The sequence below is a fragment of the Rhinoderma darwinii genome, chromosome 5 (assembly GCF_050947455.1).
Source record: "Rhinoderma darwinii isolate aRhiDar2 chromosome 5, aRhiDar2.hap1, whole genome shotgun sequence".
NCBI lineage: Eukaryota > Metazoa > Chordata > Amphibia > Anura > Rhinodermatidae > Rhinoderma > Rhinoderma darwinii.
In genome coordinates this window covers 103475424-103492847 of record NC_134691.1, presented here as the reverse complement: position 1 = coordinate 103492847, position 17424 = coordinate 103475424, and the positions used below count along the sequence as shown (strand labels likewise).

Genomic DNA, 17424 nt, shown 5'->3' with positions numbered 1-17424 from the left:
GAGCAGATGCCCTGGGTCCTTCAGAGCATATTCATACTTGCTGCCATATTGCTTCCAGTATCAGGTTTCCCAAAAAGATTACAGACTACTCATCTGTTGAATTGTATTGATAGGATTTTTTTTTTCTTCTATTCGCAGTAAATTAATTTGTATGGCAATACTCGTAACACAGATCAGAATGGTGCCTGATGGACCCCATTGACTTATAATAAAGTCCATCGAGGATTCCATTGAGATTTCTGTCGTTTTTAAACCCTCATGGAAAGCTCTAGCGCAAGTGTGAACATTGCCCAAATAGTTGTCAATCTTAAATGTTTCTATGGTCACTCAGGGATTGTTCATTCTTTTTGTATAGCAATAATAGATTGTTAACAATATACAACTGTTATTCATCATACTATTATTAAATCGTAGTGTCCTTTTGGAATCCAGACGAAAGTCAAAGAAGATAACAGCAAGAGGAATCTTTGCTGGTGCTAGAGTAGTGCGAGGAGTTGATTGGCAGTGGGAGGACCAAGATGGTGGCAATGGCAGGAGAGGCAAGGTAAGCGTGCTCCTATTTTTAAATTTTTTTTCCCCTGCACACTAACTTATGACAACATTGAAATTGCAGCTCACAACACCACTATTAGGGTAAGTTCACATGTAGTGAATACATTGCGGAATTTGTGGGTGGAAAATATGCAGCGTATTACAGCATCAGCAAAGTGGATGAGAAATCTCATCCACTTGCTGCTGAAAAATTCAATGTAGAATACGTGCATAAATTGACCTGTGGAGTGGATTATAAATCGGCAGCATGTCAATTTATTTTGCAGAATCGCAGCACCTTGGTTACAGAATTTACCCATTGAGTTTAATGGAGAAGTCAAATTTCGCAACAAATGCCAATTGTTGTGGAATTTGCAGCAAATTGTGCAAGTTAAAAAAATAAAAAAGTACTTTACTCACCCCTCCTGTTGCTCACATGGCGGTGCATCCCTGCTCCCCTGTCTGGTCTGTGTACAGGTGGCGTCAAGTGATGAAACGCTTTCACACGAGGCCATCTGTTGGTCAACTGATTTCTGCAGCAGAATATATGTACCTAACAAAGCACAAATTGGTGTATATATTCCGCTGGTTTTCCCTGCGGTTTCTGGGTCAGATATGCGGTAGACTTTTCTGCTAGGCTAAATTAGTGGCTGACGCGCTAGAAAATGGGATTTTATAAAATCCTGTTTATGCAATGTAACCAAAACAGTGTGCATTTTAGGGCAAGAATTTTTTCCTGAACCACAGCGTACCATATTCCTTGTGGTTTTGTCAGATTTTGCAAGTAGGCCTAATACTAGACGGCTAGACAGCAGATTTTTATATTATTTTGTTCTTAAGGCTTAATTTTAAACATATGTTGATGCTCGGATAAGACATATTTTTTAACCATAAGTTTGTAATGGTTTCCATTCATTAACCCCTTCCCGACATCCGCCGTATATATACGGCGCTGTCGGGAGGTGCTTCCCGCAAAGCGCCATACATGTACGCCATACATGTATTATACAGCTGGCACCCTCCTGTAACTGCCAGGACCGGAGCTATTCTCCGATCCGGCAGATTAACCCCTCAGATGCTGCGCTCAATAGAGCGCAGCATCTGATAGCTTTTCACCCGATCGGCAACCCAGTGATGCAATCGCTGGGTTGCTGTGGCAATCGGACGCCAGAAAATGGCGTCCGAGTCTGCCTTGTACGGGAGCCGATGAGGACCCGCCTGCGGCGAGTCCTCATAGGCTTGCTGTCAGTGAATAACTGACAGCGCTAATACACTGCACTATATATGTAGTGCAGTGTATTAGAGTAGCGATCGGGGCATCAGGCCCTCATGTCCCCTAGTGGGACAAGTCAGAAAAGTAAAAAAAAGATAATAAAAATGTGGTAAAACAATAAAAACACACACATTTCAAATAAAAATAAAGCTAAACTGACTTTTTTCCCATAGTAAGTCTTTTATTATGGGAAAAACCGTAAAAATTAAAAAAACTATACATAATTGGTATCGCCGCGTCCGTAACGACCGAAACTACAAAACTATTATGTAATTTATCCTGCACGGTGAACGCCGTAAAAAAAAAAAACATGAAAAACAGCGCCAGAATCTTTGTTTTTAGGTCACATCTCCTTCCAAAAAATGCTATAAAAAGTGATCAAAAAGTCACATTTACTCCAAAATAGTACTAATAAAAACGACAATCCGTCCCGCAAAAAATAATCCCTGACACCGCTTTGTGCACGCAAAAATAAAAAAGTTATGGGTCTTAGAATATGTCGACACTGAAAACAATGATTTTATAAAAAAAGTGATTTTATTGTGCAAAAGCTGCAATACATAAAAAAAAACTATATAAATTTGGTATCGCCGTAATCGTATCGACCCGCAGAATAAAGCTAACATGTAATTTAGGGCACACTGTGGATGCCGATAAAAAAACCAATAAAAAACTATTCCAGAATTGCTTGTTTTTGGTAACTTCCTTTACCAAAAAATGAAATAAAAAGTGATCAAAAAGTCGTATGTGTTCTAAAATGGTACCAATAAAATCTACAGCCCGTCTCGCAAAAAACAAGCCCGCACACCGCTCAATCAACTGAAAAATAAAAAAGTTACGGCACTAGTAATGCGGTGATGAAAAAACATCTCAATGCGCAGGCCGGAGGGGAACATTCCTTCAGTTTCAGGGCCCTAGTATTTAGGAACTAGAAAAGGGAAGAGATGATATAGTACATCCGCTGGAAGCGAGGGTGCCCGTATTATACCAGCGCAAAACTATCCCAGTAATATTTCCCAAACTACAAAGGAGAAAAAGTCCCCAAAAGGTGCAGAGTGTTACAAAAGGGGGATAAGTAAGAAAACCGTTTATCAGTGTGACACCGGCCTGTGCATAACGGATCGCTTCACAGCGTACCACACATCTATGGATAATTGTATTATTTACCCCATTATTATACCCTCTTATTATGCCCTGATGTTCTCCGCACAGATTACATATACTCTGATGTACTCCGCACAGATTACATATGCCACCACATTATAAACGGAAATACCAGCAAAACCCCAAACAGAACTATTACCAAGCAAAATCCATGCTCAAAATGGCGGTCTTTCCCTTCTTAGCCCTACAGTGTGCCCAAACAGCAATTTATGGCCAGAAGTAAGGGATTACCATACCCGGGAGAACCCGCTTAACAATTTATGGGGTAAGATTCTCTAGGGGCACAACATCGTGTGCGGTGAATGGGCAGATCAGTGGAGAAATTGCAATTTTCACTTTGCACAATCCACTGCGTATTCATTTCTGAAAAACACCTGTGGAGTCTAAATTCTCACTACACCCCTTGATAAATGCCTTTAGGGGTGTAGTTTCTAAAACGGGGTCACTTTTGTTTGGTACATCAGGGGTTTTGCAAATGCAACATGGCGTCCGCAAACCATTCCAGCAAAATCTACGCTCCAAAAGATAAATACCGCTCCTTTTCTTCTGAATGCTCCCATATATGTAAACAGCTGATTATAACCACATATGGGGTGTTACCGTACTCGGGAGAAATTTCTTTACAAATGTTGGGGTGCATTTTCTTCTCTATTACTTGTAAAAATGAAAAATGTGTATCTAAAACTACATCTTGTTGGAAAAAAAAAAAATTATTTTTCATTTTCATGGCTTAATTCTAATTAATTCAGCAAAAAACCTTTGGGATCAAAATTTTCACTATACCCCTAGATGATTCCTCAGGGGGTGCAGTTTCCCAAATGGAGTCAATTTTGGGGTGTTTCCACTGTACTAGTACTACAGGGGCTCAGCAAATGTGACATGGCGCCCAGAAACCATTCCAAAATCCAAATGGTGCTCCTTCCATTCTGAGCCCTACCGTGTGTCCAAACAGATGTTTGTGACCACATGTGGGGTATTGTTTTACTCGGGAGAAGTTGCTTTACAAATGTTGCGGTGCTTTTTCTCCTTCAGTCCTTGTGGAAATGAAAAAAAAATAGCTAAACCTACATTTTCTTTGAAAAAATGTAGATTTTCATTTTTACGGCCTACTTACAATAAGTTCTGTAAAACACCTGGGGGGTCAAACTGCTCACTGTACCCCTAGATAATTTCCTCATGGGGTGTAGTTTCCAAAATGGGGTCACTTGTTGGGGGTTTCCACTGTTTTGTCCCCTCAGGAGCTTTGCAAATGCGACATGGCCTCCGCAAACCATTCCTGCTAAATTTAAGTTCCAAAAGCCAAATGGCGCTCTTTCCCTTCTCAGCCTCGCCGTGTGTCCAAACAGCCGTTTATTACCACATGTGGGGTATTGTTTTACTCGGGAGAAATTTCTTTACAAATTTTATGGTGCTTTTTCTCCTTTAGTCCTTGTGGAAATGAAAAAAAATTAGCTAAACCTACATTTTATTTGAAAAAATGTAGATTTCATTTTCACAGCCTACTTGCAAAAATTTCTGCAAAAAACCTGTGGGGTCAAAATGCTCACTATACCCCTAGATAATTTCCTCAAGGGGTATAGTTTCCAAAATGGGGTCACTTGTTGGGGGTTTCCACTGTTTTGTCACCTCAGGGGCTTTGCAAATGTGACATGGCCTCCGCAAACTATTCCTGCTAAATTTGAGCTCCAAGAGCCAAATGGCGCTCTTTCCCTTCTAAGCCCTGCCGTGTGTCCAAACAACCGTTTATTACCACATGTGGGGTATTGTTTTACTCGGGAGAAATTGCTCTACAAATGTTGTGGTGCTTTTTCTACTTTAGTTCTCTTGGAAATTAAAAAAAATTAGCTAAACCTACATTTTATTTGAAAAAATGTAGATTTTCATTTTCATGACCTAGTTCCAAAAATTTTTGCAAAAAAACTGGCTGGTCAAAATGCTCACTGTACCCCTAGATAAATTCCTCGAGGGGTATAGTTTCCAAAATGGGGTCACTTGTTGGGGGTTTCCACTGTTTTGTCACCTCAGGGGCTTTGCAAATGCGACATGGCCTCCGCAAACCATTCCTGCTAAATTTGAGCTCCAAGAGCCAAATGGCGCACTTTCCATTCTAAGCCCTGCCGTGTGTCCAAACAAGCGTTTATTACCACATGTGGGGTATTGTTTTACTCGGGAGAAATTGCTCTACAAATGTTGTGGTGCTTTTTCTACTTTAGTTCTTTTGGAAATGAAAACAAATTAGCTAAACCTACATTTTATTTGAAAAAATGTAGATTTTCATTTTCATGGCCTAGTTCCAAAAATTTTTGCAAAAAAACTGGCCGGTCAAAATGCTCACTGTACCCCTAGATAAATTCCTTGAGGGGTGTAGTTTCCCAAATGGGGTCACTTTTGGGGGGTTTCCACTGTTTTAGTTCCACTAGACCTGTTCAAAGCTGACATGGTGCCTAAAATATATTCTAATAAAAAGGAGGCCCAAAATCCACAAGGTGTTCCTTTGCTTCTGAGGCCTGTGTTTCAGTCCATTACCGCACTAGGGCCATATGTGGGATATTTCCTAAAACTGCAGAACCTGGGCAATAAATATTGAGTTGCATTTCTCTGGTAAAACATTCTGTGGTACAAAAAAAATGGATTCAAAATGAATTTCTGGAAAAAAATAATGAACTTTGTAAATTTCACCTCTACTTTGCCTTAATTCCTGCGCAATGTCTAAAGGGTTAAGAAACTTTCTAAATGCTGTTTTGAATACTTTGAGGGGTGCAGTTTTTAAAATGGGGTGACTTATTGGGGGTTTCTAATATCTAAGGACCTCAAAGCCACTTCACAACTGAACTGGCCCCTGTAAAAATAGCATTTTGAAATTTTCTTGAAAATGTGAGAAATTGCTGCTAAAGTTCTAAGCCTTGTAACGTCCTAGAAAAATAAAATGATGATCAAAAAACGATGGCAATCTAAAGTAGACATATGGGGGATGTTAGTTAGCAAAATTTTTGTGTGGTATAACTGCCTGTCTTAGTAGCAGATACATTTAAATTGAGAAAAATGCTAATTTTTGCAATTTTTCGCTACATATTTGGTGTTTTTCACAATTAAATACTGAATGTATCGGGCAAATTTTGCCAGTAACATAAAGTCCAATGTGTCACGAGAAAACAATCTCAGAATCGCTTGGATAGGTAAAAGCATTCCGGAGTTATTACCACATAAAGTGAAACAAGTCAGATTTGAAAAATGAGGCTCTGTCAGGAAGGTCAAAAGCGGCCAAAGAGGGAAGGGGTTAAATGCTTAAAATACATATTGATGCTGTGTGTTCTTATTTACAATTGTTTTCGGTCACTATTACTCTCACCAGCAACACTGGTTGAAGGAGAGTCGCTGACTGGGCTCTGCCTGCAAGTTCTTCTCAGTAGGGCTGCGGAGGTGGTATGCAGCACCACATACTCTGTTTTGGGGAATGTAGAGCAGGTGCCTGCTGTCTTTAACCCTTCATGGGCCTTCAAAGCGCTCTATATCATGACCCACAAGTGCTTTCATATTAGACTTGTCTGGTTCTCTGGTAAATTAATCCAATACCATCAGAATCGTTGTCAGGTACTTTTATGTGGTTTGCTATATTTGTGACTCCTGGGTTTACCTCCTCTTAGCAGCCCCTACTGACTAACTTGTACAGCAAAATAGGGGTCAAGGGACCTCTTTTTGTTGAATAGGTGGGTGTTCCAGAGGTCCTCTCTATCAGATGTCTTTGGCATAGCTTATGGATATACCGTAAATGTTATTGCCTGGAATAAACCTTTTTAAAGGGGTTGTCCAAGATAAGAAAAACTTCACTGCTTTTTTCCAAATAGAGCACCACACCTGTTCACAGGTTGTGTGGCATTGCAGCTCACCCCTGTTCACTTGAATGGAGCCTAACTGCAATACCAGACGTAACCCATGGACAGATGTGCTGCTGTTTTTGGAAGAAAACAGCCATGTTTTACTTATGCTTTTTGGCATGCTGTAACATGCATTGATTTACCCATAGACATAAAGATTCCATTCAGAAAGATGAGAAAGGGTCTTGTACTGTTATTTTCCATGGAAAATATTGAACATTGTGGTCAATGTTGAGTATATGTATTTTAGATGATAGTAAAGCAAATACTATTGTAGCGTTTACGAATATTGGCTGAGAATTATTTTGAAGCATGAACGATAAACATTTCAGTTGGAACTGAACCATCAAACAACGATTAATGGAGATTTATTAAGACTGCTTTTTTTTATACCAGTCTTAATCTCAAGAACGTTGGAGTAAAATATGCCTAATTTATTGAGAGGCGCGTCTCTGGCCGTCTGCGATAGAAAGTCAAATCTATGTCAACTATGATCTGGCGTAGATATGTCCCATAATGTATTCCAATTTCTGGCATAAATTATAGTAAACCTGTTGAGCCATGGTTAGTCCTGCTAATTTTACCACGTTATGCCCTTCTTTTAAAAAGTCACAGTCGCAGTTTAACGGTAAAAAAAAGTTGCACATTAAGCGTGTGCCAAAATTTGCGACTTTTTTTAGCCACTAAAGGCATGTAAACCTCATAATAAATTCCCTCCATTGTTTTCAATCAAATCATTTGCAACGTTAACAATTATCATTATGATTTAGCTGAGCCTTAACCCCTTCCTGACATTTGCCGTATGGGTACGCCATGGAAAGCCATGACAAATTGCCGTATCCATACGCCAAATGTTTGGCACCGGCTCAGAAGCTGAGCCGGTGCCATCATCGCCGGATCTCAGCGGTATCTTACAGCCTACATCCGGCTGTAATGGCAGAGACCGAAGTTAGCTTCGATCCCCGCCATTAACCCCTTAAGTGCAGTGCTCAAACGCGATCGATGCACTTAAGGTGTTTGCAGCTCATCGGAACCCCAGCAATGAAATTGCCAGGGTTCCGGTGGCTGCAATGGCAACCGGTGGCATAATACTGGTCTCCCAATCTGCCTAGCACGGAAGCCGGTCAGGACCCGCCCAAACAGCAGTTTCCTTGCACATATATGGCATCGTAATACCCGAGAGAACCCTTTTAACAATTTTTGGGGTGTGTCTCCCCAGTGGCATAAGCTGGGCCTGACATATTTGCCACTGAAATGGCATATCTAGGGAAAAATATAAATTTTTAATTTGCACCATCCGCAGCGCATTAATTTATGGAAAAGACCTGTGGGGTGAAAATGCTCACTACACCCCTTAATAAATGCCTTGACGGGTGTAATTTCCAAAATGGGGTCACTTCTCAGGGGTTTCTTTTATTATTTCATATCAGAGCCTCTGCAATTGTGAACCAATACTTTGTAAATCGCCAAATTAGGCCTCAATTTTACATGTTACGCTTTCACTCCTGAGCCTGGTCAAATGTTCAGGCAAAAGATTAGGGCCCCATGTAGGGTGTTTCTAAAACCGGGAAACACTGCATAGTAATTAGAGAGCTGTCTTGTTATGGTGGCACAAGCTGGGCACCACATATTGGCATATCTATGGAAAAAAAATCCCATTTTTACTCTGCAACATCGAGTGCACACTAATTTCTACAAAACACCTGCAGGGTTAACATGCTCACTACACCCCTAGGTAAATGCATTGAGGGGTGTCGATTCCAAAATGGGGTCACTTCTGGGGGGTTTCCACTGTTTTGGTCCCACACGTGCCCAGAAACCAATCCAGCAAAATCTGCACTCCAAATGGCGCTCCTTCCCTTCTGAGCCCTGCCGTGTGCCCAAACAGCAGTTTATGACCACATATGGGGTATTGCTGTACTCGGGAGAAATTGCTTTACAAATGTTGGGTTCTTTTTTTCCTTTATTTGTTGAGAAAATGAAAAATTTTGCGCTAAAGCTACTAAGGATTGTTTTTATTTTCACTGCCCAATTCTAATAAATTCTATGAAACATCAGTGGGGTCAAAATGCTTACTATACCCCTAGATTAATTCCTCAAGGGGTGTAGTTTCCAAAATGGGGTCACTTGTGGAGGGTTTCCACTGTTTTGTCCCCTCAGGGGCTTTGTAAATGTGACATGGCCTCCGCAAACCATTCCTGCTAAATGTGAACTCCAAAAGCCAAATGCTGCTCCATCCCTTCTAAGCCCTGCCGTGTGTCCAAACAGCTGTTTATTACCACATGTGGGGTATTGTTTTACTCGGGAGAAATTGCTTTACAAATTTGGTGGTGCTTTTTCTCCTTTAGTCCTTGTGGGAATGAGAAAAAAACGCTAAATCTACATTTTCTTTGAAAGAATGTAGATTTTAATGTTCACGGCCTACTTCCAATCATTTCTGTAATAAACCAGTGGGGTCAAAATGCTCATTATACTCCTAGATAATTTCCTTGAGGTGTGTAGTTTCCCAAATGGGGTCACTTTTGGGCGATTTCCACTGTTTTGGCACCGCAAGAGCCCTTCAAACCTGACATGGTGCCTAAAATATATTGTAATAAAAATAAGGCCCCAAAATCCACTAGGTACTCCGTTGCTTCTGTAGCCTGTGCTTCAGTCCAGTAGCACACTGGGGCCAGATATGGGATATTTCCTAAAACTGCAGAAACTGGGCAATAAATATTGAGTTGCATTTCTCTGGTAAAACTTTGTGTTATAAAGAAAATTGGATTAAAAATTAATTTCTGCAAAAAAATATGAAATTTGTAAATTTCTCCTCTACTTTGCTTTAATTCCTGTGAAATGTCTAAAGGGTTAAGACATTTTCAAAATTCTGTTTTGAATACTTTGAGGGGTGAGGTTTTTAAAATAGGGAGACTTTTTGGGGTTTTCTAATATATAAGGCCCTCAAAGCACTTCACAACTGAACTTCCCCCTGTAAAAATAGCCTTTTGAAATTTTCTTGGAAATGTGAGAAATTGCTGCTAAAGTTCTAAGCATTGTAACGTCCTAGAAGAATAAAGGGACGTTCCAAAAACGATGTCAATCTAAAGTAGACATATGGGGGATGTTAATTAGCAACAATTTTGTGTGTTATAACTGCCTGTCTTACAAGCAGATACATTTAAGTTGAGAAAAATCCTAATTTTCGCAAATTTTTCCTAAATTTTGGTGTTTTTCACAATTAAATACTGAACATATCGAGCAAATTTTGCCAGTAACAAAGTCCATTGTGTCACGAGAAAACAATCTCAGAATCGCTTGGATAGGTAAAAGCATTCCGACGTCATTACCAAATAAAGTGAAACATGTCAGATTTGAATGAGGCTCTGTCAGGAAGGTCAAAAGTGGCTAAAGAGGGAAGGGGTTAAAGGGGTATTCCAGTTTACAGCATTATCACATATTCACTGGTGACAAAGGCAAGATTGGTGGCGGTCTGACCGCTGGGACCCCCCACTGTTCGCCGTAACGGGGGACCCCCCAACCTCAAGGTGGCAGCTGGAAGGAGTTAAATTGGTGCGGAGGCCAAGTATGCGTGGTTCCACTCTATTCAAAGTCCATAGGGCTGACAGAAACAGCCAGTGTATATACGTTAGTGGATAGGTGGAAAATACTGTAAGCTGGAATACCCCTTTAACTATTTTACTAAATATTGATGGGCAGTGTGAATTGTAGTGCAGGGGTTTGCAACCTTTTTACCATGAAGGAGCCCCTGCCAACATTGATAAGGCACCCCTATCAGACTGGGAACGTGTACATAGAATCCCATTTCATGGACAAACACTTCTCATACTCCTTTCTATTCTGCCATGTGCCACATTTACTTGCTACTCACCCAAAATGGGGAGTGGCTTTTAATGTACCAAAATTTTGCCACAAGAAAAGTGATCTAAAGTTGGAAAAAAAAAGAGATGGTATAAATTGAGACAGAACTGACTTTTATAAGCCAAATTTGTAAGACGCAATCCACATTGGGGAAGATTTACTAATGGCATTTATCTCTCCATGATCAGTCAATGATTGAGATTGGTGTGTGTGTGTGTGTGTGTGTGTGTGTGTGTGTGTGTGTCCTCCATTGACTACATGTAACAGATACACCTTGCAGTGTATTTCCTATAGGAGCATGTAATAGTGGAAGTGAGAGGGGTCAAATTTAAAAATTATGTGCATGGAGCCTTTTGGCTATGTTGTCATATTGTTTGGTGAGGGATAATACATCTTCAGCAGCTAACATAAGGCTGGCAAGCCACAGGTTAAAGTCAGTGATTCCACCGCAAATGGCAGTGAGGCTTTCATGCTCCTTATTTAACTTACAACAAATGGCATGTAACTCTGACTACTCTAAGATGAGGTATTTGTCTGCTCCAAGATATAGGATATGTACAGGGAGGATTTTATAACCCCGGACACGTGACCTTTGCAAATGACACCGTGCATGAGCTCTCCGCAATGCTTTTAAACTGTACTTTAATGACACCGCAAACGCAAATTAATGTAAGGCTTAAAATGCATAATTCGTCACACAGCCTCCTTTTCTGCATAGTATCCTACATTTCAGCAGGTATTTTACCTATTTGTTACACTGATGCAAGTTTATAGACCGTCTATGCAGACAATGTGGAGTAATGATTTGCCCATTTAGAAGAAAATGCAATGTATGTAGCAAGTTAGTAATAGACTGTAGGTGATTGTTATGTAGAAATAAATAGAGCAGGAGCCGCACACTATTCACTTGTGATGTAACAGATGTCACAACGCGTCAGCTCTCACCCATCCAGTGAATAAATAAAATAAAAATGTGAAGACAACCGCATTTCTCCAAAATTTGCTTAGTTTTCTGTTCCATATCAAACGCCATGCAAGGTTTCGCCTTCCAAGAAGACTTTTACCGAGCTTGAAGCCGAAATGTTGCATCTTGATATGGAGCAATAGATTGAATTTTGGAGAAATGTTGAGGTCTGCATTAGGTGATTGTTGTCTGTTTTGGTCATTTATAATAGGATCTGGTGGCATTCGTCACGTGTTTGGTTATTGCCAAAATGTGTCTGACCCCCGTGTGAACCTTTCTCTTAGGAAATAGCAGCTGAAGAGATTGGACAACTGCTTTTGATTGTTGTTGCTACCTCTGAGATAAGCCAGCACATAAAGGGCCCTTTACACCGGCCGACACTCGGCCAGTGCAGCGAGCGCCGATCAACGAGACATCGTGAATCGGCGCTCGTTTGCCCCTGTCACATGGAGCTATGGATGGGGACGAGCGGTCGTTACTCCGATCTCTCGTTCCCATACATTATCATGTCGGCACAGGGAGACGTGCTGCCGACAACGATAATATTTTTCTTTTTTTTTTTAAAGATATGATCAGCAGATGATCTAGTGTTTGCTCGTTCATCTGCTGATCATTGCTCTGTTTACACATGGCAATTATCGGCAACGAGCGCTTGTTTGCCCGATTATCATCCTGTGTAAAACCCCCTTAAAGGGGTTGTCCAAGATTTAATGACTTTGGCCTCATGCACACGACCGTGTTTTTGCGTCCGCAATTCAACCGCAAATCCACGGGTTAATTGCGGACCCATTCATTTCTATGTGGCCATACCCACTATCCGTGTTTTCACGGCTCTCCGCATGTCCGCACATCCGTGCCGCAGAAACTCCGGACATGTCCTATTATGGGCCGCAAATGCGGTGCGGACATGCCAATAGAAGTCAATGGGCCCGTGGAAATTGCGGATACACCGCCGTGTGTCATCCGCAGTTTGCGGATCATGTGACCTTCTAAAGGGGGTTTGACCAAGCTTTTGGCATCCTGTTTAAAAGTCCTTTTTTTTTTTTTTTTTTTTTTTCATCCGCATTTTTGCGGATTACATACGGATGAACTGCGGATTACATACGGATGAACTGCGGATGACATTCCACGGAACACGGTCCTGGAATTTGCGGACCAGAAAAACACCACGGTCGTGTGCATGAGGCCTTTGTGTTAATGCTTGTAATTTATGTAAATACATTTGTAATATACTTACATTTTCCAAAGTGGCCCTGTTTCCAGATCCTGCCGTGGGGAACTTGACAGGTGACGTCACTCTCTGGCCTCTGTGTTGATCTTGAATTCTTTTCCGGGTATACAACACGTCACTTGTGACGTGGTGTATATCGGCTTGTGTTATCTCGAGCAGGGACCGCAAAAAGAGCTTGGACTGCACATGCGCGTTACGGGTCGTGCAGCAGAACAGCCCATACACAGCACAAGTGACGTGTCGTATACCCGGCAAAGAATTCAAGATCAACAAAGCAGCCAGATCCAGTGCAGAGAGTGACGTCACCAGTCAAGTTCTCCACGGCAGGATCTGGAAACGGGGCCACTTTGGAAAATGTAAGTATATTATTTATAAATTACAAGCATTCACACAGTCATTAAATCTCGGACAACCCCTTTAAGTTGTTTGGTTGCTCACTTCTCTTTATAGATATTATTGTGTGTGTTCTGACAATGTGAACATTTCATATATGAAACAAGACCATTAACAAAATTCTCACAACTTATTATAAAATAATAGTAGTAGCAACAACCTCTAATTCTGTATTCAAAAATGTATTGTGCCCAGGTACAGAAGAAAAAACAGCAAAGTTTTGACCCGTAGTAATGATTAGGTATTTCTCAGACTTAGGGCCTGTTCACATCACCGTTCATTTCCGTTCCGGGGTTCCGTCGGAGGGTTCCGTCGGGTGAATCCCGCAACGGAAAGTGAAACTGACAGCACAGCTTCCGTTTCAGTCACCACGCTATTGATTCCGTCGGAAAACCGGAAACCAGCCGGGATGGTGACGAACGGAAAGCATTAGCGATGTTTCCGTCACCATTGAGATCAATGGTGACTGAAACGGAAGCTATGCTGTCAGTTTCACTTTCCATTGTGGGGTTCACCCGACCGAACCCTCAGACGGAACCTCGGAACGGAAATGAACGGTGATGTAAACAGGCCCTTAGGGGAAGACTCAATCACTACTACGGGTCATAATGTTGCTGTTTTTTCTTCTGTATGACTACTTAAGTACCATTTTTGAATGAGATCCAGCGCACAAATATAGAGGATAGTCCAATGGTAGGTTTAAAATGGAATCTAGTTCCAATTTTATTTGAATGAATATAAAACCGGGAGTCAGGCTTCCCACAACGGGTAAGGTGGATGTGAAAAGAAGAAATAAGTGTGTAGCCTACGCGTTTCAGACGAAGTCTTCGTCCTTAGTCATGGCTGAAAGAATTCTTAGTCCTTAGTCATTCTTTCAGCCATGACTAAGGACGAAGACTTCGTCTGAAACGCGTAGGCTACACACCTATTTCTTCTTTTCACATCCACCTTACCCGTTGTGGGAAGCCTGACTCCCGGTTTTATATTCATTCAAATAAAATTGGAACTAGATTCCATTTTAAACCTACCATTGGACTATCCTCTATATTTGTGCGCTGGATCTCATCCACTATTTTTCTACACTTCTACCAACGTGTGCCGACACGAGGATCCGTGCGCAGGAGGCAGTGGAGATCCATTTGCCCTAAGGTGAGCTGGAGGTTTCCTCCCATACATTTTCTACCATTTTTGAATACCGAGTTGGATGCTGTTGCTTCTACTATTGTTTTGGATATCGTATTGGGAGTGAAGGCCTTCCCATTTTTTCCATACCTGCATCCTTCTATTGCTTGGGTCTGTTGCTGTCCTGCCATGTGGGTTGCTGGGCGACTTATTATTGTTTCACTCAAAATAGCCTTTCTAGAAACAATTTTTATTGCTACTTTGTATTCACATTCCCCCTTAATAAAATGTAACATTGACTCCTTACATTGTTCTCCACATTGAAGTACAGGAAGCCGTAGCTTCATAATCAGATTCAGGGGTCCATGACAGTGAATACAATGCTTTTCTATTTATTAAAGGCTTTTTTCCACCTTTCCGCCTATGCCATGTATGTATTATTGGTGGTGGTCCTACTGATTGAAGGGGCATGGCGAGCAGGAAATCACCCGAGCCTTTTCATTTACACGATCAGATGATATCCCAGTTAACAATATGACATAAATGTTATTGTGGGAAAAAGTCTTTAGTAGAAGGTAAAACATTGTATTCACTGTTGTGGCGCCTGATTCTTCCTCTACTTCAACGCGTATTATTTTCTTCCCACGTGACTTTCCGAAATTGGATTGAATATAACATAAAAAAAGTGAAAACTATATACGTTTTTGGTTAAATTAGTATAATAATACACTCAGGGGCATTTATAATGAGAAGATTTTGTGAAGACCGTTTTGTGTCTAGGAGTAGTATTTTGCGCCAGTGAATTTTGCGCCAAATTCACTAAAGTGTCACACGGTGTATAGTGAATTGCGCTTTATACAAGATGAGCCAAAAGAACAGAAACTGTCTGACTTTCGAGTCAGTCTTCTGGAGAGGGCACCAAGAGCCCAGGAAAGCCGAGTGGCGTCACTATAAGCCCTGTGTCACCCAGCTTTTTTGGGGCTCACACACTTTATGGTGGTAGGAAAGAGAAAAATGCATGTGCAGAAGTTGAATAACTTGCAGCAGGGAGTGCTGCATAATGGCCAGCAGCGGCAAAGTGTCCAGGGAGGAGGAGGAGGAGGAGGAACAACACTGTATCTTTCCCTGGCAGCACACAGAGTGTGTAAAAATAACAAGGCTATAATAGACTCACCGATCCCTCGCTGCTCCCATCCCGATGTCGCCCACTCCCCCATTGGTTTCTATTTCCAACTGCAGCGGTGACATCCCGACACGGACGTGCGACCGCTGTAACCAATCTGGCTGTAGCGGGTCACTGCTGCGGCCACTGATTGGTGTCAGCCGTCACAAGTCACTGTTGCAGCTGGAAGTAGAGACCGGCGGGGGGAGGGGGGCGGGTCAGAGGATCGGTGAGTATGGCTTTTTTGTTATTTTTGCGCACGCTTGTGACATTGTGAAAAAAAATTGTCAGTCGCTTGACGACAGGGAAATCTGGATGCCTGAGTCACCTAGTTTAGGTGTAGTCCTTTATCTGTGGTGTCTGGGTATCTTCGCTTATTGGTTCCTCTATGTCCACCTCTGGTGGAGTAAAGTTGTACATAAAATTGCGCCTTTTATAAAAAGTTGCAAATTATAAATGTACCGAGCTTACTCACCCCAGCCAAGCCATGTCCACTTTACTAGACAAAGAGCGCAACTGATTTTAAACGGTCTGAAGACAGATTTAACACACAAACATTTTGCAAATTACACCAGAAAAGCGACGCAAAAATTATGATAAATGCCCCCACCGTTTTCACTGTTGCGAATGTATACTTGCAGGAAGGAGCAGATCAATAAAGCCGTGTATACCTGTTTTTGTTCTGCTTTTGCCAATTGACAGTTTTGCGAACTGCCAGTGTATGGACGCCATGGACACTTAACCTGTTGCCTGTATCTGCTCTTTTATCCATAACTAGTGCTTGCGACATCTCCACATTAGCTTCCAGAACAACAGGAAATAGTGGTGGGTTGTCCTTTTGATCTGGCAACATTACAAGCTGATGCCCTAAAAGTATGTAGAAAGTGTCCATCTTGAAGATTCCCATCTTTCTGCAAAATAATAGTTGTTTTTTCTTGTATTATGTGAGATATACCAACTACAACCTCCTGTCTGCTGTGTTCAGGCTGGCGATCACACTTTACTATTGTTCACTGCATGCTCACTCATGGAGCCACAAATCTAAAGTACTTACATTAAACTAAATTATCAAGCGTCATATTTGTTATCTGTGCTGCTATTCTATTACTATTCAGCTAATTTACATTATATTCTTTTTTAATCTCATTTTAGGTAACTGAGATCCAGGACTGGAGTGCATCAAGCCCACACAGTGCTGCCTATGTTCTTTGGGATAATGGAGCTAAAAACCTTTACAGAGTTGGATTTGAAGGCATGGTAAGTAGCTAAGAAAGGACAATTCCTAGAAATACTTGGTCGTGGGGCTGACCAGGTCAGGACAGTGCCTCCTTTTTGTCCCTTTTTCTTTTTTAGCTTTTGTTGTGTGCATATGCAAGTCCGAGTGATTGAGTAAAGCTCTTTTGTGATACATCTGAGGCCATAATGCATCTACAATAGGGTGGGATTAGTGTGCATTGGTGTATTTTGACCCTTCCAGCTGTTCCAGTTTTACTTTTGATCTAATTAAAGCCTTCTCTTGCAGCTACATATAATGCTTGCAGGAAAAGCAGGCTTTCTGTTTCATTGTTATACAGTTGTTTTTTTTTTTTGTTTGTGGTTGTCCCCTGCTATAGTTAAAGGGGTTGTCCTACAAAATAAATGTATCCCCTACCCACAGGATAGGGAATACATGTGTGATCGCTGGGGTTCCGACGGCTTGGACCCCCAGCGATAAGTAGAACGGGGGATCGAAAGTCCCACAAAGTGCTCCATGAGAATAAAGCACTGGTGCACTTGCCTGACCAGCGCTCTCTTCATTTCTATGGGAAATGTCCACTGTGTCCGGCAGGTCCGTAGAAATAAATGGAG

The 17424-nt window shown here is 41.4% G+C and overlaps 1 protein-coding gene across 2 annotated transcripts in view; it reads left to right on the top strand.

The window, feature by feature from the left end:
* The window catches only part of MIB1 (MIB E3 ubiquitin protein ligase 1), a 140006-nt gene that overhangs the window by 24747 nt on the left and 97835 nt on the right, over positions 1–17424 (top strand). For both annotated transcript variants that reach the window (XM_075826357.1, XM_075826358.1), the window contains exons 3-4: positions 415–544; positions 16729–16833. In XM_075826357.1, the coding sequence (XP_075682472.1) occupies positions 415–544; positions 16729–16833 (235 nt within the window). The remainder of the gene's footprint in view (positions 1–414; positions 545–16728; positions 16834–17424) is intronic.